Source organism: Phyllobates terribilis, unplaced genomic scaffold (assembly GCF_046119375.1).
Source record: "Phyllobates terribilis strain yellow unplaced genomic scaffold, ASM4611937v1 Scaffold_5__5_contigs__length_657084704, whole genome shotgun sequence".
NCBI lineage: Eukaryota > Metazoa > Chordata > Amphibia > Anura > Dendrobatidae > Phyllobates > Phyllobates terribilis.
Window position 1 is genome coordinate 378,374,228 of NW_027362765.1, and position 21,574 is coordinate 378,395,801.

At 46.6% G+C, this 21,574-nt stretch overlaps 2 protein-coding genes across 2 annotated transcripts; one reads left to right on the forward strand and one right to left on the reverse strand.

The window, feature by feature from the left end:
- On the reverse strand, positions 1-8,496 carry EMG1 (EMG1 N1-specific pseudouridine methyltransferase). The gene is made up of 6 exons (XM_073684848.1): positions 8,318-8,496; positions 7,614-7,715; positions 5,611-5,752; positions 5,472-5,530; positions 698-847; positions 1-228 (listed from the first exon to the last, which is right to left on the reverse strand). Exons 1-6 carry the CDS (start codon positions 8,435-8,437, stop codon positions 115-117), a joined length of 687 nt encoding a protein of 228 aa, XP_073540949.1. The 5' UTR covers positions 8,438-8,496; the 3' UTR covers positions 1-114.
- Positions 8,497-8,500: 4 nt separating this feature from the next.
- PHB2 (prohibitin 2) lies at positions 8,501-19,845 on the forward strand. The gene is made up of 9 exons (XM_073684841.1): positions 8,501-8,659; positions 11,338-11,467; positions 11,537-11,621; positions 12,595-12,674; positions 18,464-18,648; positions 18,858-18,987; positions 19,346-19,449; positions 19,578-19,655; positions 19,765-19,845. The coding sequence occupies exons 2-9, from the start codon at positions 11,341-11,343 to the stop codon at positions 19,843-19,845; spliced, it is 870 nt and encodes a 289-aa protein (XP_073540942.1). The 5' UTR covers positions 8,501-8,659; positions 11,338-11,340.
- Positions 19,846-21,574: the final 1,729 nt, after the last annotated feature.

The following is a 21,574-nucleotide window of genomic DNA, read 5'->3' on the forward strand; positions in this document are numbered from 1 at the left end:
TTTAGTTTTTTTTGTTTTTTTAAAGGAAATATATAGAGTAATTACATCACTTCAAAAAAAAAAAAAATACACATAAAAAGGGAAGAAAAAAAAGCAGCGTTCTGTCAGACGTCTTCATACCACGCCCCAGACTTCTTCGAAGGCCGTGCAGATCTTGGCACAGGTCAGGGCCGCGGACAGAGGATACTGACTGATGGACACACAGCGTTCTGAAAAATCGACATTGACCTATAAAAAAAATATATATATAAGACTGGGGGACAACAACTCCCAGCCAGTCCAGGTACAGTGTCCGCTGTCTCCTATGGTCCTTCTTATATCTGGACAAGAATTTAACTAAAAGGAAGTTGTAAAGCTTTACGTCATATAGTAATTGCTTGATCAAGTGATCGGTGGGGACAGAAGGATCGGGGGGGGGCAAACAGAAGGATCGGGGGGAGGGGCAAACAGAAGGATCGGGGGGAGGGGCAAACAGAAGGATCGGGGGGAGGGGCAAACAGAAGGATCGGGGGGAGGGGCAAACAGATGGATCGGGGGGGGGGGGGGCAAACAGACGGATCGGGGACTGTTGGCTATTGAAGTATACAGGACTCTCCAATGCGCGGTTTTGATATGATTGCACAAATCATAAGAGAGAATCATACAATAAAGACTGATCTAGATTTGCAGCTGCACACCCTCGTTGCTGAACACTCACCGAGCCGTGCGCGAACGCCCCGATTACCATCATCATCGGCTGCTCGGAGGGGACGAGATCTCGCACACACCGAACACTTTCACCCTGGAACGAGGTGGCGATCTTCACACATCCAGCAGGGAGGTGATCAGTGATCGGATTCTTAATAACCTGATATAAGCGAGAACGAAAAAAAAAAAAAGAAAATGACATGTTGAGCATGAGCTGCAGTACCAGGCACAGCCACAACCATATGTATGGCGCTGTGTGTGCAAACAATGAACGGGGTGGCTGTATTCATCGTGATAGGTCTATTGCAGTGGTCTACCAACTTATAGAACTACAACCCCCAGCATTCCCTGACAGCTGGTGGCCCTCAATGCTTTAACCCCTTCACGCCGCAGCCCTTTTCCGTTTTTGTGCTTTAGTTTTTTAACTCCTCTTCTTCCCAGAGCCATAACTTTTTTCTTTTTCGGTCTTGTTGTTTTTGCGGGACGAGTTGTAATTTTGAACGTCACCATTGGTTTTACCATATCGTGTACTGGAAACCGGGAAAAAAAAAAAATCCAAGTGCAGTAAAATTGCAAAAAAAAAAAAAAAAAGTGCAATTCCACAATTGTCCCCCCCCCCCCCCCCCTCTTGTTCACTAAATGCTAAAACTGACCTGCTATTCTGATTCTCCAGGTTATTACAAGGACGTAGATATCAAACATGTATAGATTCATTTTTATTTATGTGGTGAAAAAAAAATAAATCCAAAAGTTTGTTAAAAAAAGAAGTCGTCATTTTCCGAAACCCGCAGCATCTTCATTTTTCGGGATCTGGGGCCGGTGAGGGCTTACTTTCCGAGGGCCGAGCTGACGTTTTTATGGATATGATTTTGGGTAGATACAATATTTTGACTCCTGTTATTGCAATGTTGCGGCGACCAAAAAAAAAAAACGTAATTCTGACGTTATGATTTTTTCTTCTTGTTACGCCGTTTACAGATTGGATTAATTCTTTTTATATATTGATAGATCGGGCGATTCTGAACGAAGCGATACCAAATATGTGTATATTTGATTTTTTTTATTGTTTTATTCAGAATGGGGCGGCGATTTGAACTTTTATATATAACATTTTTGAAAACATTTTTTTTTTTTTTTACTTTACACTTGATTCAATAGTTTCCATGAGAGACTAGAAGCAGCAATTGTCTGATCTCCTGTGCAGCAGAATTGCTCACTTGCTATGAGCGGCGACCGTTTACCTGGGTCAACATTTTCCAAGACCCAAAACTTATGTTTTTTTAGGGACCACATCACATTTGAAGTCACTTTGAGGGGTCTTTATGACAGAAAATACCCAAAAGTGACACCATTCTAAAAACTGCACCCCTCAAGGTGCTCAAAACCACATTCAAGAACTTTATTAACCCTTCAGGTGCTTCACAGGAATTTTTGGAATGTGGAAGAAAAAAATGAACATTTAACTTTTTTCACAAAAATGTTACTTTAGACCCAATTTTTTTTTAGTATTTTCGCAGAGGTAACAGGAAAAAATGGACCCCAAAATTTGTTGTCCAATTTCTCCTGAGTAAGCAGATACCCAATATGTGGGGAAAAAACACTGTTTGGGCACATGGCAGGGTTTGGAAGGGAAGGAGAGCCATTTGACTTTTTGAATGTAAAATTTACTTGAATAATTCGCGGACGCCATGTTGTGTTTGGGGAGCCCCTGATGTGCCTTAACCCCCCACAAGTGACACCATTTTGGAAACTAGACCCCTCAGGGAACTTATCTAGATGTGTAGTGAGCAGCTTGAACCGCCGGGTGCTTCACAGAAGTTTAGAACATTTAGCCGTAAAAATAAAATGTTCACATTTTTCCCACAAAAATGTTTTTCAGCACCCAATTTTGCATTTTCGTAAGGGTAACAGGAGAAATTGCACCATGCAACTCTCCCGAGTAAGCAGATACCCCATATGTGGGGGAAAACCACTGTTTGGGCGCACGGCAGGGTTCGGAAGGGAAGGAGCGCCATTTGACTTTTTGAATATAAAATTTACTTGAATACTTAGCGGATGTGCCCCTGATGTGCTTAAACAGTGGAAAAAACCCACAAGTGACACCATTTTGGAAACTAGACCCCTCAGGGAACTTATCTAGATGTGTGGTGAGCACCCTGAACCCGCAAGTGCTTTACAGAAGTTTATGACATGGAGCCGTGAAAATAAAAAAATCTAACTTTTTCCACAACAATGATGTTTTAGCCCCATTTTTTTTTATTTTCACAAGGGTAAGAGGAGAAAATGGACCCCAAAAACTGTTGTGCAATTTCTCCTGAGTACGCCAATACCCCATATGTGGGGAAAATACAGTGTTTGGGCGCACAGCAGGGTTCAGAAGGGAAGGAGCACTGTGTCACTTTTTGAACGCAAAATTGGCTGGAATCGAGAGCGGACGCCATGTCGTGTTTGGAGAACCTGTGATGTGCCTAAACAGTGGAAACCCCCCACAAGTGACCCCATTTTGGAAACTACACCCCTCAAGGATTTTATTAAGGTGTATAGTGAACATTTTGAACCCAGAGGTACGACGCAGAATTTGATAACATTAGGTCATCATATTGAATAAGTTGTCATTAGTCTTGAGCGCAAGTGCTCACTAGTTGAGTTTGCATCGGGTACTCAGGTATGCACCATGTATCGAACGTGCTCGAGTGACATGCTCGAGTCCCCGCTCGCATGTTTCATGGTTATTAGACACCCCCCAAAAAAAACATGCGGGGATCGCTCGTGCATGGCAGGCAATCCCTGCGAGGTTTTTTTTGGCCATGAAGCATATGGGGCAGAGACTTGAGCACCCGTGATACTCAATGCATACCCGAGCACCCGATGCAAACTCAAGTAGTGAGCACTTGCACTCAACATTAGTCACCATATCGTCATCTTTTTTTTTTTTTTACTTTTGAAAAAAATCCCTAGCCCAACCCTAACCCTAGAGTTTATTTTTTACGCCATTCCTTGTGCGGTATAAGTGATTAGACGACTTTATTCTTCGGGTCGGTGAGACTACAGCGATACCAGAATCATATGGGGTTTTTATGTTTAGCTGCTGTCACACACTAAAAGACGCATTTTTTTTGTAAAATCTAGTTTTTGCATCGCCATATTTTGAGAGCTACAATTTTTCCATATTTTAGCCGACAATCATATGACGGCTTGTTTTTTGCGGGATGAGTTGACGTTGTTATTGGTGCCATTTTCAGGCACGTGACATTTTTTGATCGCTTTCTATTCCGATTTTTGGGAGGCAGAATAAACAAATACCAGCAATTCCAGAATTTTTTTTATGCCGTTCTGCATGTGGTAAAATTGATAAAGTAGCTTTATTCTTCGGGTCAGTACGTTTACAGCGGTACCACATTTATATTGTGTTTCTATGTTTTGGCGCTTCTACACAATAAAAGCTATTTTATAGAAAAAAATAATTTTTGGCATCGCTTTATTCTGAGAGCTATAACTTTTTTATTTTTCAGCTGATGGAGCTGTATTGCGGCTTGTTTTTTGCGGGACAAGATGACGTTTTCAGCGGTACCATTTTTATTTATATTTGTCTTTTTGATCGCGTGTTATTTCATTTTTTGTTTGGCGGTATGATGATAAAGATTTGTTTTTTGGTTGTTTTTTTTTTTTTTTTTACCGTGTTCACTAAAGGGGTTAACTAGTGGGACAGTTTGATAGGTCAGGTCGTTCCGGACGCAGCAATACCAAATATGTGTACTTTTATTGTTTTTTTTTCATAATATTTATTGATGGGTACATTATATTTTTATTTTTGGTGGATTATTTTTTTTAATATTTTTACAATTTTTTTTTTCTTTTTTTTAACACTTTTTGGACTTTTATTCTGTGTCCCACTCTGGGACTTTCACTTTTTTTTATTCTGATCGCCTGCATAGCACAGGAATGCAGCACCATCCCTGTGCTATACAGACTGTCAGCGCTGCACAGGGAGAAGATAGTTTGGTCATGCACAGTGCATGACCAAAGAATCTTCCTGCTGTCTGGTGACCCGGATGTTGTCATGACGACATCGGGTCGTCATGGCAACATCCGGGAAGCCGAGGCAGACAGCGCTGGAGGCTGGAAGAGGAGGTGAGTATTGCAATCACCTCCCCTTGCCACTGCAATGCTGCGATCGACTTCGAACGCAGCATTGAGGGGGTTAATGTGTCGGGAGCGGTGCGGGACCGCTCCCTGCACATAGTACCGGGTGTCAGCTGTGACAATCAGCTGACACCTGGCGGCGATCGCCCCGCACCGCTTGTGTGCGATCGCCATATGACCTAACTACGTCATTGGTCCAATCGGCCCAGGTCACACGTCAGAAAGGGGTTAAATTGGCAGGGGGGAATTCATATTTTTTCTACTTGATTATTTTTGCTGCTCCTCCCTTGTATCACAGCCAATGTCTGGCGGCAACGATGCCCTGAGCTTGCATCAAGGCTGCGGACCTGACGTAGGAAGTAATAGTACGTCATATGTCAGGAATGTGTTACAAAAATAAGGTATAAAATAATTAAAAAATAAATTGGGAACGAGGGAAACCAAAAAAATTAGTTAGTTTGGCGCAAAAGAGAACCCGAGTCCAGACACCGGATTATCCGGGCACTTAGTTATCAGAGAGGCTTCCAGCACAGGGGAAGCAGGAACCCTCCGGTGGACCCAAAAATGGTGTCAACAACCGACTAATATCCCAGGATTTGAGGGTCATGTGGACTTGCAGATGTTTTTTGGAGTGCTCTCACCTTTAAGAGTTTCTGGGGTCCATCGGCGGCTCTGACGCTCAACTTGTGCAGCAGTTGTACTAAAAGAGAAGGAGAAACAAAGTCTGTAAACTGCGGCAAAGATGATCCCACACAGGAGGCCATGGGAGCTGCCACTTACCCATCAGGCCACAGAATCGGGGGAAGGTCCGGGGGATGCGGGTCTGCGGGTTGACCTCGATGAGGACGTTCCTCTGTGTGTGGATATAGACCTGTAGTAATCCGGCCCGGTTCAGGGGACTGTCCAGCAGCATCAGCAAACTCTGGGGAGATCAATGCAAGAGATGAGAAAAGTGTTCAGGAAGGGGGCTGGTTTGGGAAAATTTACCCACAGGCAGTCACGTCTCCCTATAGATATCCAGGAGCGCGGCACTACTGACGCCATTCTCCCCCCCCCCCCCGCCTAGTACAGCCCTGCTGCGAGCCGTGCCCACCCTGCACCCCTGGGATGTTCAGTACATAGCCCCCCATACACCAGAGCTGCACTACACGGCCGACGATCAGCACTATGCTGCTGCCACATCCAACTGCACAGGCGCATCCACAACGTGGTGAGTGACTGCTTCATCATGTACGCGGTCACGGAGGAGGTCTCCCCGCACATCCACGGCCAGGCGCACAGTGCTTTTATCAGAGAATGTGTGGCGCCATCATTAGAAGCATTCACCTTTACTGGCATCAGAAAAATCACTTATTATGTACATCAGGTTTTTGTGTTAAATGTATTTATTTATTTTTACAAGTTTTGTCAATTTTTTTTTTACTAAAAATAAAACTTTATAATCTTCCAATTTTGACATTTGCCGCTGGGTCTTTCTTTAAAACTCTAACTTCCCGTTCTTTCAGGAAATGGCACATGCAGATTAGCCACAATGGTCAGAACCCGACCTGATCTTTTGTATTCATGCTTCCTATGAGTGTGCACGAAGATCATTGTGAAGGGAGGAAGAGGAGGTGAGCTGTGACATCACCTATTGTGAATGGTGGATCCTGTGTTATCTACTGTATATAGAGGTGTTATCTGTCATTGTACAGAAGGAGGAGGAGGTGAGCTGTGACATCACCTATTGTGAATGGTGGATCCTGTGTTATCTACTGTATATAGAGGTGTTATCTGTCATTGTACAGGAGGAGGAGGATGTGAGCTGTGACATCACCTAATGTGAAAGGTGGATCTTGTATTATCTGCTGTGTATAGAGGTGTTATAAGTCATTGTACAGGAGGAGGAGGTGAGCTGTGACATCACCTAGTGTGAATAGTGGATCCTGTGTTATCTACTGTATATAGAGGTGTTATCTGTCATTGTACAGGAGGAGGAGGAGGTGAGCTGTGACATCACCTATTGTGAATGGTGGATCTTGTATTATCTGCTGTGTATAGAGGTGTTATAAGTCATTGTACAGGAGGAGGAGGTGAGCTGTGACATCACCTAGTGTGAATAGTGGATCCTGTGTTATCTACTGTATATAGAGGAGTTATCAGTCATTGTACAGGAGGAGGAGGAAGTGAGCTGTGACATCTATTGTGAATGGTGGATCCTGTGTTATCTACTGTATATAAAGGCGATATCAGTCATTATAATCCTGCCTGCGATAATACAGAGCCTGCAGAAATCTCTTCCTGAAAGGACAGGACGCATGAGTCTACAAGATGATGTCATCTCCGTACTTCTGTCACAGGACTGCTGAAGCCTGAGATTGGCTGTAGTGGTCAGATGACCAGAACAGTGCATCATCAGATGTGTCATTCCAGTCACCTGACCACTGCAGCCAATCACAGGCCTCAGTGGTCCCATAACAGAAGGACGGTCACGACATTACTGCGCTAAGCCCACAGTGGTGATGAGCCTAAGTTAATTTTTAAGCCATCAATGTCCAAGGGAAAGTTTTAGTAAAGCCGGACAAGCCCTTCAAGGCACAAGACAATCTGCTCCCAGACCCCAGACCTGGGAATCTATGGCTACTAAGCCTGAGCTCCGGCTAACAAAGGGGGCTCCGGACTCCTCCTCCACAGACCGGAGACACCCAGAAACTGTCAGCATGTAGACGCTCCGGGTCTCTATCTTGCCCTGGGCAGAGTAGTAGTGACAACCGCAGCGGCTCCTGACCACGGCCGCCTCCTACCTGATGAGTGATGTCCGGCCGCACCTCGCCCGGGTCTCGCCCATTCTTTACCAGGATGTTCTTATGTTGGTCACAATTTAATAATTCGTAGGTTTTTCCAACCTGAAAAGAAGAAACAATGATGATAAATATTCGGAGAGAAGCATCTGCACGTCCAGGAAGAACTGTCATGGGGATTTTACTGCAGTTCACGTCTTCGAGGGGAGAATTACTGACTGATGCCCCACTCCAGGACGACAATGGCGGCAGGTGACAACGCATGCGCCGATCGGCTGATGAAGAACTACAACTCCCAGCATGTGCTGCCTGCCCGGTATGCTGGGAGTTGTAGTATCAGGTTGGAGGCCACCGCCACAGAGATCTCACAGTCAATACTAATATACGGCCTTGGATGGAGTTTCTGTAACACCCCTTCCACGCCGGTCGTCCACACATAGCACGTTGGTCTCTAGGACGGATCCACAAGATCCCATTCAGTCAACAGTATCTCCCCTCTGACTGTAATGGAACATTCCGAGCAATAGCACAGCTCCATTGTAACGACAAATGGGCCAAACCATTATGCTAATTATAGGGGCCCTAAACCTGAGCACGACACTATAATCACTGCCGACTATTTATAACCGCTGCACAGACTGAGCTCACATCCAACAATGCAGAGCCATGCTGATACTTCTAGTTCTCCAGGCACCCGCCTATATTACCCGCACGGTCTCCAGGCTGGCCCCCTCCAGTAACACGATCAGCCTCTTGTCTTTCTTCCGCTTTATTCGTGGCTCGTCTTCTGTGAGATTTACACTCGCGTGCTCCCTGCGCGCCGCCATATCTTGTAAGTGTTGCGGATGGAGATCCAGCGACTTCCGGTATCGGCGCCATCTTGCGGTTGGCTGGAGAGTCACGTGACGCGGAAACTGTGGCGCTATAGGAACTAAAGAGCAGAAGAAGCGGCCACCAGGAGCTGACAAGCGGGAGCACACTTCCGGTGTCCTTCTACTGCCGGGGCTGACATACAGGAGGGGACACGTGAGAGCAGCAGGAGAACAGGGGTGAGGACGCGGGAGACTGTGGGGTCCCCGGGGGCTGCTATACAAGTGTGTGTCATGTGTGAGCGCCGCCCTGAGGCAGACACAGGGATAAGGCGTATCTCAGGTGGCTGTACACTGGCTCACATGGTGACAGGTTCTCTTATGCCTTGTGTCCCGGGCTCTGATCTTCAGATACAGCCCCGATGTCGATGATGTTTTTCTCATCGCCATCTCTTGTGTTTTGTGCCCTATAATTTGGTGTTGGATTCTCTGCACGTTTTTTTTTTTTTGTAAATTTGATGGTTCTGATTCTGGAGAAAGTGGAGAAAATCAAAGCCGCAACGGCCGGACAAGGGGGTCATAGGGAAGTGTGGTGATTGTCAGGGCCTTGGGTCATGGGGGAAGTGTGGCGACGGTCGGGGTCATGGGGGAAGTGTGGCGACGGTCGGGGTCATGGGGGAAGTGTGGCGACGGTCGGGGTCATGGGGGAAGTGTGGCGACGGTCGGGGCCATGGGGGAAGTGTGGCGACGGTGTCAGGGTCTGATGTATGCGTCGGATGGAGGGGGTGAAGGTCGAGGTCACAGATGGTGGGAGAGGGGGCTGGGGTTTGTGTTGCAGGTTAGGGAGAAGGGTCAGACGTGCACCGAGGTTATATGTGAATGTTGGGGACAGACAGAACGTTTGGTGTCCATGTAATAATGTATGAAGTTACATTGACAGATCTGGTGACGGATCTGTTTTACTATGAGCAGTTTCCTTCAGTCATGTGACCTGTGTGATCTGATGTAACCAGCAGTAATCCTCTGGAGCCCAATCATCACTCATTGTGCGTCAGGACTAAAGCTGCAGACAGAAGAGCACCATCATACGCAGGAGTACGCCATCTACTCCTGACCCCCCCCCCTCCATACGCAGGAGTACGCCATCTACTCCTGACCCCCCCCCCTCCATACGCAGGAGTACGCCGTCTACTCCCGACCCCCCCCCCTCCATACGCAGGAGTACGCCGTCTACTCCTGACCCCCCCCCCCTCCATACGCAGGAGTACGCCGTCTTCTCCCGACCCCCCCCCCCTCCATACGCAGGAGTACGCCGTCTACTCCCGACCCCCCCCCTCCATACGCAGGAGTACGCCGTCTTCTCCCGACCCCCCCCCCCCTCCATACGCAGGAGTACGCCGTCTTCTCCCGACCCCCCCCCCCCTCCATACGCAGGAGTACGCCGTCTTCTCCCGACCCCCCCCCCCCTCCATACGCAGGAGTACGCCGTCTACTCCCGACCCCCCCCCCTCCATACGCAGGAGTACGCCGTCTACTCCCGACCCCCCCCCTCCATACGCAGGAGTACGCCGTCTTCTCCCGACCCCCCCCCCCTCCATACGCAGGAGTACGCCGTCTACTCCCGACCCCCCCCCTCCATACGCAGGAGTACGCCGTCTACTCCCGACCCCCCCCCTCCATACGCAGGAGTACGCCGTCTACTCCCGACCCCCCCCCCCCCATACGCAGGAGTACGCCGTCTACTCCCGACCCCCCCCCCCCATACGCAGGAGTACGCCGTCTACTCCCGACCCCCCCCCCTCCATACGCAGGAGTACGCCGTCTACTCCCGACCCCCCCCCTCCCATACGCAGGAGTACGCCGTCTACTCCCGACCCCCCCCCCTCCCATACGCAGGAGTACGCCGTCTACTCCCGACCCCCCCCCTCCATACGCAGGAGTACGCCGTCTACTCCCGACCCCCCCCCTCCCATACGCAGGAGTACGCCGTCTACTCCCGACCCCCCCCCCTCCATACGCAGGAGTACGCCGTCTACTCCCGACCCCCCCCCTCCCATACGCAGGAGTACGCCGTCTACTCCCGACCCCCCCCCCCCCCCATACGCAGGAGTACGCCGTCTACTCCCGACCCCCCCCCCCCCCATACGCAGGAGTACGCCGTCTACTCCCGACCCCCCCCCCCCCATACGCAGGAGTACGCCGTCTACTCCCGACCCTCCCCCCCTCCATACGCAGGAGTACGCCGTCTACTCCCGACCCTCCCCCCCCCCTCCATACGCAGGAGTACGCCGTCTACTCCCGACCCTCCCCCCCCTCCATACGCAGGAGTACGCCGTCTACTCCCGACCCTCCCCCCCCCTCCATACGCAGGAGTACGCCGTCTACTCCCGACCCTCCCCCCCCCTCCATGCGCAGGAGTACGCCGTCTACTCCCGACCCTCCCCCCCCCTCCATGCGCAGGAGTACGCCGTCTACTCCCGACCCTCCCCCCCCCTCCATGCGCAGGAGTACGCCGTCTACTCCCGACCCTCCCCCCCTCCATACGTAGGAGTACGCCGTCTACTCCCGACCCCCCCCCCCCTCCATACGCAGGAGTACGCCGTCTACTCCCGACCCCCCCCCCCCCGTACACAGAAGAGCAACTTTCTTCTAGACTTGTTTCATTCCCCGTTCTTTACGAGATCTCTGCTTGTTGTCTGTGAGTGGTAGCGCCACGATCATCTGCAGAGGATTCCGATCCGTCCTGACCAGTCTCCGCTCAGTCAGATGAAGGAATCGTTGCTGCACGTTGGAGCAATATTCTAAAAATTATTCACTGTCAGCAAGCAGAGATCTTGAAAATGATGAATTTGAACACAAAGTATATGGGGCTTTGCAGGACTGTGATATGGTTGGATTTTTACCTCTCCCCTCTGCAGATCATGGCTCAGAACCTGAAGGACTTTGCAGGTCGTCTGCCGGCCGGACCCCGTGGTCTGGGCACAGGGCTGAAGCTACTGCTGGGTGCGGGCGCTGTGGCCTATGCCGTGAAGGAGTCGGTCTTTACAGGTAAGTGCCTCCCCCAGAAACCTCGTACCCCCGGATTCTGTGTGGTATCTCACCCTTGTCTCTCCGTAGTGGAGGGAGGTCACAGAGCCATCTTCTTTAATCGGATCGGGGGGGTGCAGCAGGACGTGATCCTTGCCGAGGGGCTTCACTTCAGGTACGGACACCCAGTACTGCAGCCGCCTCTCTCTGGGCGTTCAGAAGGACGAATCTGCCTAGTTATATCTGGGGGGGGGGGGGTCGCCCTGAAAGAGCCGTCATGGAGGAGTCCCCCCCCCCCCCCCAATTAGGAAATATCGGTCTCAAGTACGGGTATTTAAGTGATGTGTGATGGACACAACTGAACCCTGAGCACCAAACACACAGCCAACAGAATCCTTACATTTCCCACAATACTTGGCACAAGGGGGTGTAGACTTATGCAAACATTTTTATTTTATTGTGCTCCAATGCAAATTAAGAAAAAAAAGATTTAAATATCTCCAACCATTTTGTGTTTACAGCTCTTGTACAAACCTATGTGTCTCCGTGACTACAGGTCTTCAGGTTAACCCCCCCACCCCCTCCCCTGCCAATCCTGCAGTCACGCGTTCCTCTTTCTTCTCTTCTTAAAATTCTACCTATAGAAGATAAAGGGAGTGGAGTGGCGACTGCGGGATCTGACTACGCAGGGCTCGTCTGTAGTCTGTTACCATAGAAACACATAAGAGCTAAATTACACAAAACGGCAGGAGATTTATTTGTTTAATTATTTTTTTGGCGTGCCTCTGAGGATTGTCTATGCTGGATGCAATTGTAGCAGACCCTCAGCTGTGAGGATCAGGTCTGCACAGATGATGCTTCTCTACCAATGAGACCTGAACAGGAGCTGGTTGGCTTCTGTTACCCACAGGCGTTGGCATTGCTTTTGGGGTGGAACTACAGGTGCCAGCATGTCCAGCTCATACATAATCTCCTGATTGGTGGAGGTTGTCTCTGCAGGTGGACACTTGTCTCTCGTTACCTTTCTCCGCTTTTATGAGCAGTTTTCTCATTTGTTCTAGATCTGTAATAAGACCTGAGGGTCCGGATGTTGCTGACGGTTTCCTCCATGTCTTGTATCACTGGGTAATGTGTCCCGTATTTTGCAGGGTTCCCTGGTTCCAGTATCCAATTATCTACGATATCCGAGCAAAACCACGAAAAATCTCCTCCCCGACTGGGTCCAAAGGTGAGAAAAGTCTGTGCCCCCAAACAATGAATCCAACAGATGCTGGTACTGAGCCGCACAGTAACCTGATGGTAGATAACATAGTTCCACCAGCAGAATAGTGAGTGCTGCTCTGGAGTATAATACAGGATGTAACTCAGGATCAGTAATGTAATGTATGTACACAGTGACTGCACCAGCAGAATAGTGAGTGCAGCTCTGGAGTATAGTACAGGATGTAACTCAGGATCAGTAATGTAATGTATGTACACAGTGACTGCACCAGCAGAAAAGTGAGTGCAGCTCTGGAGTATAGTACAGGATCAGTAATGTAATGTATGTACACAGTGACTACACCAGCGCAGAATAGTGAGTGCAGCTCTGGAGTATAATACAGGAGGTAACTCAGGATCAGTAATGTAATGTATGTACAGAGTGACTGCACCAGCAGAATAGTGAGTGCAGCTCTGGAGTATAATACAGGAGGTAACTCGGGATCAGTAATGTAATGTATGTACACAGTGACTGCACCAGCAGAAAAGTGAGTGCAGCTCTGGAGTATAGTACAGGAGGTAACTCAGGATCAGTACAGGATCAGTAATGTAATGTATGTACACAGTGACTGCAGCAGCAGAATAGTGAGTGCAGCTCTGGAGTATAATACAGGAGGTAACTCAGGATCAGTAATGTAATGTAATGTATGTACACAGTGACTGCACCAGCAGAATAGTGAGTGCAGCTCTGGAGTATAATACAGGAGGTAACTCAGGATCAGTAATGTAATGTATGTACACAGTGACTGCACCAGCAGAAAAGTGAGTGCAGCTCTGGAGTATAGTACAGGATCAGTAATGTAATGTATGTACACAGTGACTACACCAGCGCAGAATAGTGAGTGCAGCTCTGGAGTATAATACAGGAGGTAACTCAGGATCAGTAATGTAATGTATGTACAGAGTGACTGCACCAGCAGAATAGTGAGTGCAGCTCTGGAGTATAATACAGGATGTAACTCAGGATCAGTACAGGATCAGTAATGTAATGTATATACACAGGGACTGCACCAGCAGAATAGTGAGTGCAGCTCTGGAGTATAATACAGGATGTAACTCAGGATCAGTAATGTAATGTATGTACACAGTGACTGCACCAGCAGAATAGTGAGCGCAGCTCTGGAGTATAATACAGGATGTAACTCAGGATCAGTAATGTAATGTATGTACACAGTGACTGCACCAGCAGAATAGTGAGCGCAGCTCTGGAGTATAATACAGGATGTAACTCAGGATCAGTAATGTAGATTTGCATATAATCTGTTGTGTGTTTTTGCAGTTACTTAGAATCATAGAATCATAGAATGGTAGAGTTGGAAGGGACCTCCTGGGTCATCTGGTCCAACCCCCTGCTCAAAGCAGGATTCACTAGATCATCTCAGACAGATGTCTGTCCAGCCTCTGTTTGAAGACGTCCATTGAAGGGGAACTCACCACCTCTCGTGGCAGCCTGTTCCACTCATTAATCACCCTAACTGTCAAAAAGTTTTTTCTAATATCTAATCTGTGTCTCCTCCCATTTAGTTTCATCCCATTGCTTCTAGTCTTTCCTTGTGCAAATGAGAATAAAGATGATCCTTCTACAATGTGACAGCCCTTGACATATTTGTAGACAGCTATTAAGTCTCCTCTCAGTCTTCTTTTTTGCAAGCTAAACATTCCCAAATCCTGCAACTGTTCCTCATAGGACATGGTTTGCAGACCAGTCACCATTCTGGTCGCTCTTCTCTGAACTTGCTCCAGTTTGTCTATGTCTTTTTTAAAATGTGGTGCCCAAAACTGTACACAGTATTCCAGATGAGGTCTGACCAAAGAGGAGTAAAGACCGATAATGACTTCACGTGATCTAGACTGTATGCTTCTGTTAATACATCCCAGAATTGTATTTGCCTTTTTTGCTGCTGCATCACACTGTTGACTCATGTTCAGTCTATGATCTATTAGTATACCTAAGTCTTTTTCACATGTACTGTTGCTTAGCTCTATTCCTCCCATTCTGTATATGCTTTTTTCATTTTTATTGCCCAGATGTAGTACTTTGCATTTTTCCCTGTTAAAAACCATTCTGTTGGTTGCTGCCCACTGCTCCAGTTTATTTAGGTCTTTTTGAATCCTCTCTCTCTTCTCTAGTATTAGCTATCCCTCCTAGCTTTGTGTCATCAGCAAATTTAATCAGTTTACCCTCAATTCCTTCATCTAAATCATTGATAAAGATGTTGAACAATACAGGTCCCAGGACGGAGCCCTGTGGTACCCCACTTGAGACATTCATCCAGCTGGATGTGAAGCCATTTACAACTACCCTTTGAGTCCGATCACTAAGCCAGTTATGAATCCACCTAACAGTTGCCTGGTCCATTGCATACTTGGTCATTTTTTCAATAAGGATGGTGTGAGATACTTTGTCAAATGCTTTGCTGAAGTCAAGATATACTATATCTACAGCATTTCCCTGATCCACCCAGTCAGTGATTCTGTCATAGAAGGAAATTAAGTTAGTCTGACATGACTTGTTAGTTACAAACCCATGCTGACTCTGGTTAATCACTTCATTCTTATCCATGTACTTACATACATGTTGTTTAATAATTTGTTCAAAGATCTTTCCTGGTATAGAAGTCAGACTCACCGGCCTATAGTTCCCTGGGTCCACCTTCTTCCCCTTTTTGAAGATAGGAACAACATTTGCTCTTCTCCAGTCTTCTGGGACTTCTCCTGTTCTCCAAGAATTTTCAAAGATTATGGAGAGTGGTTCTAAAATTTCTTCTATGATCTCCTTCAGTACTCTGGGGTGTAATTCGTCTGGACCTGGAGACTTGAACTCATTTATGTTAGCTAAATATTCCCTCACAATCTTTCTGTTTACAGATAACTTGGATTCCTCTATTCCTCTAAAAGGACAGTGAAGATCAGTTGATGTTACATTTTCTTTCTGAGAGAAAACAGATGCAAAATAGGAATAAAAAGTTCGGCCTTCTCAACATCCTCTTACCATTTCTCCATTTTCATCCTGTAAAAATCCTATAGCATCTTTGACTTTTCTTTTACTTTTGACATACCCCCAAAATCCTTTTTTATTGCTTTTGACATCTCTTGCAAGCCTTAATTCATTGTCAGCTTTAGCTAACCTGATACGTGCCCTGCAGGATCTGCAGACTGCATTATAATCTTCTTTAGATATGCCTCCCTCTTTCCATTTAATAAACATTTCTTTCTTTCTTTTTAGCATGTGTTTAAGTTCTGTGTTCATCCATCCTGGTTTCCTTAAATGCTTCCCATTCTTCCTACTTTTCGGGATTGTTAACGATTGTGCTTTGAGAATCTCATTTTTAAAAATTTCCCATCCTTCCTGGACATTTTTGTCCTTAAGGACATCCAGCCATTGGATCCCTCCTATTCTCTTTCTGAGTCTCTTAAAATCTGCCTTTCTAAAATCTAACCTTGAAGTTTGAGTCTTCACATGTCTTCCTCCTCTAGTTATCCAAAATTCTATAATAGCATGATCGCTGCCTCCTAGGGTCCCAGCCACCTTTACCTCCTCAACCATTTCCTCCCTGTTTATAAGGATTAGATCCAAAGTAGCAGATCCCCTTGTTTTCTCCCCTACCTTTTGGAAGATAAAGTTGTCAGCAAGAGAGGATAAGAATTTGCTTGACCTGTTAGTTTTACTTGAGAGAGATTCCCAACAAATGTCTGGATAGTTGAAATCTCCCATGACCACTACGTCATATTTTTTGGAGAACTTGGTCATTTGATACATAAAGAGTTCATCCATATCTTCAGCTTGCCCAGGTGGCCTGTAGTAAATGCCTACAATGGTGTCCTTTCCGTTGTTCTCTCCTTGTATTCTTACCCAAACAGTTTCCACAGAACTCCCAGTCTCTGAAGCTTCCATCTCTGTGCAGATATACGCTTTTCTAACATACAATGCGACACCTCCTCCTCGTTTATCAAGTCTGTTTCTTGCAAATAAGTTGTATCCTTTTAGCCTTTTATTCCAATCATGTGTATCGTCCCACCAAGTTTCAGTGATTCCAATGACATCATATTCCTTTTCCTGCATTAGTAGTTCCAATTCTCCTTGTTTGTTGCCCATGCTTTGTGCATTTGTATAAAAACATTTTAGTTTGTGATTGGTTTCTCTTCCTCCCATATTTTTATTATTTAAATTGTTTTGTCTTTGTTCTTCTTTTCCACTTCCAGTAGCAGAGATCTCAATAGTATTTGTCAGCTGTATGGCTTTTTCTGGCCTTTTGCTTCCCTTCCCACATTGTTCTAGTTTAAAGCTCTTCTGATGAGTGTAGCAAGGCGACTTCCAAATACATGTTTTCCAGTCTTCGTAAGGTGCACCCCATCTCTAGCAAGTAGTCCATCGTATAGGTAATTCATTCCGTGATCCAGAAATCCAAATCCTTGTTGACGGCACCATCGACGTAGCCAGTTGTTCACCTGTAGAATCTTATTCCACCTCATTGTTCCATGGCCATCCACTGGGAGGATGGATGAGAAGACCACCTGCGCTCCCAATTCTTTCACTTTCTTGCCTAAGTCTTCAAAGTCACTGCAGATGGTTTCCAGGTCCTTTCTTGCGGTGTCATTTGTCCCCACATGTATTAGCAGGAATGGGTAGTGATCTGTAGGTCTGAAGAGTCTTGATATCCTGTCAGACACATCTTTAATTTTTGCTCCTGGAAGACAGCACATTTCTCTTGAGGTTATGTCTGGTCTGCAGATAGCGGCCTCTGTTCCTCTTAACAGGGAATCCCCCATGACCACCACTCTCCGTTTTTTCTTCACAACATTCTTCTTTCTCCATCCAGGAGGATTCTGAGGGCTTACAAGGTTATTCATTGCTGGCAAAGTCTTATCTTGCTGTATTTCTTCATGGTTCTCCTGCGTGAGAGCCTGGTACTGGTTCCTGAGCAGTATGGGTGCTGACTGCCTCTCGATCCTCCGGCTTCTGTGGGTCACAGGCTTCCATTCCTCTGTTTCCTCAGGTGCAGTTCGAATTTCTTCTCTTTCTGAATCATGAAGAGATAATTCTGCTCTGTCTAAGAACTCTTCACCTTCCTTAATGATTTTCAAGGTAGTTAACCTCTCTTCTAGATTTCGCAACTTTTCCTCCAACAGGGACACAAGCTTGCATTTCTGGCATGTGAAGTTTGGCTTTTCCACTGGCAAGTCTGTGAACATGTAGCAGGATATGCAGCTCACCAAATGGCTCCTGGACTCTTCCATGTTCTTATTGTTAATGTTCTGAAAACAGTGAAAAAAGCTTAAAAAAGAAAAAAGCTTCAAAATGCGGCGCGTGGTTTACCGATGTCCTCTTTTCAGCTCCAACAGCCAAAATCCAGTGTTCTTTGAGCTCGCGGAGACTCTTCACTTACCCCAAAATGCAGTGGGAATATGCAAATGATCTCCTCAGGACTCCTCCCCTGGTTTTTGCTTTGTGCTTTTCTGTTCTTAATGAACATCACTGGCATCTTGTACTCCAGTCACATCTGGAGCTCTGTATCGTACTTTGCTGGTTTCCTTTTAGTCTCTGGACCTCAGAAGTCTAGTGCAATTGAATTTACACTTCGCACAGAGATCTGAAAGTCAGTAATATTGTGAGTGCAGCTTTGGATGTGACTGAAGTAGAAGCTTGGTAATAAATATTCGCAGGGCTTCTGAACATTTTCTCTGGCTTCATCCTGTACGATGCTGCTTGTCTGCCGTTCTGTGTGCGGGGTGTAACGCTCTGCTCTTCTCCCCCAGATCTGCAGATGGTGAACATCACCCTGCGTGTCCTCTCTCGCCCTCTGGCCTCCGAGCTCCCCCAGATGTACCAGCGGCTCGGTTTGGATTATGACGAGCGAGTCCTGCCCTCCATTGTGAATGAAGTCCTTAAGAGTGTAGTGGCCAAATTCAATGCATCACAGCTCATCACACAAAGAGCCCAGGTAATGCCCCCAGCTGAGGGGTGGGGGGCTAGGAATCCACGGGGCGGCTGGAAGTGTTGAGGCCCCCTTGCACATTAGGTGATGGCCATCCGAACATGGCAGGATCAGCCAATCCTCTCTTGTGTATAGGGCTCGTCTGACCGTCCCTCCATAAGAGATTCGGTCATGTGTCACACTTGGCCCTTACCTTTTTTTTTTTAACCTCTCAGGTCTCTCTCTTGATCCGTCGGGAGCTGACAGATCGAGCGAAGGATTTCAGTTTGATCCTAGATGATGTTGCCATCACTGAACTGAGCTTCAGCAGAGAATACACGGCGGCGGTGGAGTCCAAGCAAGTGGGTAAGTGATCTCCGCACCCATCGTTTTAGGGGGATTTAGGGAAGTGACATTTTCCCCAGTCTTTCCCTGACTCAAGGGGTTATATGATATCACCACTAGGGGGAGCCCCCATCACATGAATGTCTACAGCTGTCCAAAACCTCTGTGGTGAGCTCCCTCTAGTGGTGGCTGCAGACACTCGGAACTCTATCTGTTGATGCTATAGCAGGGGATTTGTAGCAGCGCTGCTCCTGACATCCCGACAATGATATTGCTTGTTATGGTGGGAAAAACTTCTTCTTCTTTACTTCTGGACACATGTCATCACTGATGGTTGTGCCCAAGCTTCACACATTGACCATTTTTAACTCGCCCACAGCTCAGCAGGAGGCGCAGCGAGCTCAGTTTTTGGTGGAGAAGGCAAAACAGGACCAGAAACAGAAGATTGTCCAAGCGGAGGGAGAAGCCACTGCTGCCAAGATGATATCCTTCCTAGCCAGACATGTGCTGTCCGAGACATTGCCCGTAGTGGTGGGAATAGGTGACCCCGGGTATGGAGGGATGGGATAATAGTGGCCGCTGTGTCAGTCTTTTCCTTGACCGCCGTTTACATTGGTGATGCTCTTGGTAAAAATCCTGGTTACTTGAAACTAAGGAGGATCCGGGCGGCTCAGAGCATAGCGAAGACGGTGAGTGGTCTTGTAATGGGAGGACGACTGGGTCTCCACTAGGATGGGATATGGCGTAGGGGAGACCACCTTCTCCCAGGTGTAATTCCTGTTCATCTGCACCTTTCAGATCGCTGCATCGCAGAACCGTATATATCTGAACGCCGACAACCTCGTCCTCAACCTCCAGGACGACTCCTTCACCAGGTAAGGAAGACTCCCCAACACGCAGAATGCAGCATGAACCCCCCCCCCCCCCAAAAAAAGTGCATTATTTATAGGAGGAATGTCGCAGAGTTGGTGGTTGGAGCTGGAGCCACATGAGGGAAATATGCAAAACATGGCCGCCAGAAGCTTTGTAACAGTGTCTGATGGTTTGCCTAAGGCCACGTTCACACGTTCAGTATTTGTAAGCCAAAACCAGGAGAGGAACAATCAGAGGAAAAGTATAATAGAAACAAGTCACCATTTCTGGATTTATCACCCACTCCTGGTTTTGGCTTACATATACTGAATCTGTGAACTGCAAAGGGTTACTCAGCTCTTTGCAGTAGTTTTCTGATGGAAAAATATCACTATTTTTTTAAATAAAGGATACCGAAATATTACAAGAGAAAAGTCACTTGTCCAAATGGCATGGTTTTTATTTTTTAAGTTCCTTTTGACACTTTTTTGATATATAGATAGATAGATAGATAGATAGATAGATATAGATATAGATAGATAGAGATAGATATATAGATATATATATATAGAGCAGGAGGTGGGGAGGGATCACCAACATTCCAAAAAGTTTTCCTAAGATTTACCCCAGATGGTTATGTAAGTTATTGCCAACAACTGCACCACCTTGGAATTAGCTTAGATTCCTGACGACCCTCAATGCGCTAAACTTATTAGTAGCATGCGCCTCGTGATAATTCTGCCATGTCTCACTCCAGCAGCTCCTTTTATTGACTCCTGTGACAATGAAGGTTCAGTAAATGTCATATATATTGCACATGCACCCCTGGATCCATGCTCAGACTTCATACATACTGTTTTTTAATTATTTTACTGATTTTTATTTATTTTTTTCCCTTCTCTTTCCTTCCCTGGAATGATGTGGATTCTGCAGAGGAAGGTAGGTCCTTCTTTTATTGGATATTTTATATCTGCTTGTATTTTAATTAACATTAGGATTCTGTTGTTCCCTGTTATCAGCTCATTCAAATGGAAGACAGGAAATGTTTTTTTTTTTTTTTATTATATATGCGTCCCTCTGATGTTTCTGACTCTCTCACACCTTTCTATGCTTCTCTCTCTGCAGTGACAGCCTCATAACACAGAAAGGCAAGAAATGATGAACGCCGCCGACCAAAACTGCCCCCTGTAATTCTTCTTCAGGCTCCCTCTCCCCTCCCTCTCTTATCCCCCAGAACGATCTCTGCCCGGCCCGCTCTGGAGCTGGACACGTGCCGCAGTCACATTGACCCGAGCAGGAGAGCACTTAGTAGTGGACTGTGTCCCCGGCAGGGAGGATGCAATCATGTGTGAACTTTATAAAAAAAAACTTCAGATAAAATCAAACTGTTTGTTTTTCTTTTTTTTTTCCCCGTGGCTGCAGCCGCCTCGTTGCTCTGTATGTTCGCACATGCTGCGGATTTGCACACACAATGAAGACCTTAATCTAAATGTCAAAAATCTGATAAAGTGAGGAGTAACGCGACTTCTACCCGACCGCCTCTGCGATATCACCGCCTCCTCTGCCTCCCAACTACTCGAATGCAGCCGTCTTCTGACAGGGCTGTCCTCGCTCCTACAACCTTATTAAAGCTAGTCTAGCAGATCGGAAATTTTTATATATATATATATTATTCTCCACACTAAATACATGGAAAATATATATCTGAAAAAAACAATTTTAGCTTGATTTGTAAAGGTTGATTTGCACCTTTTTA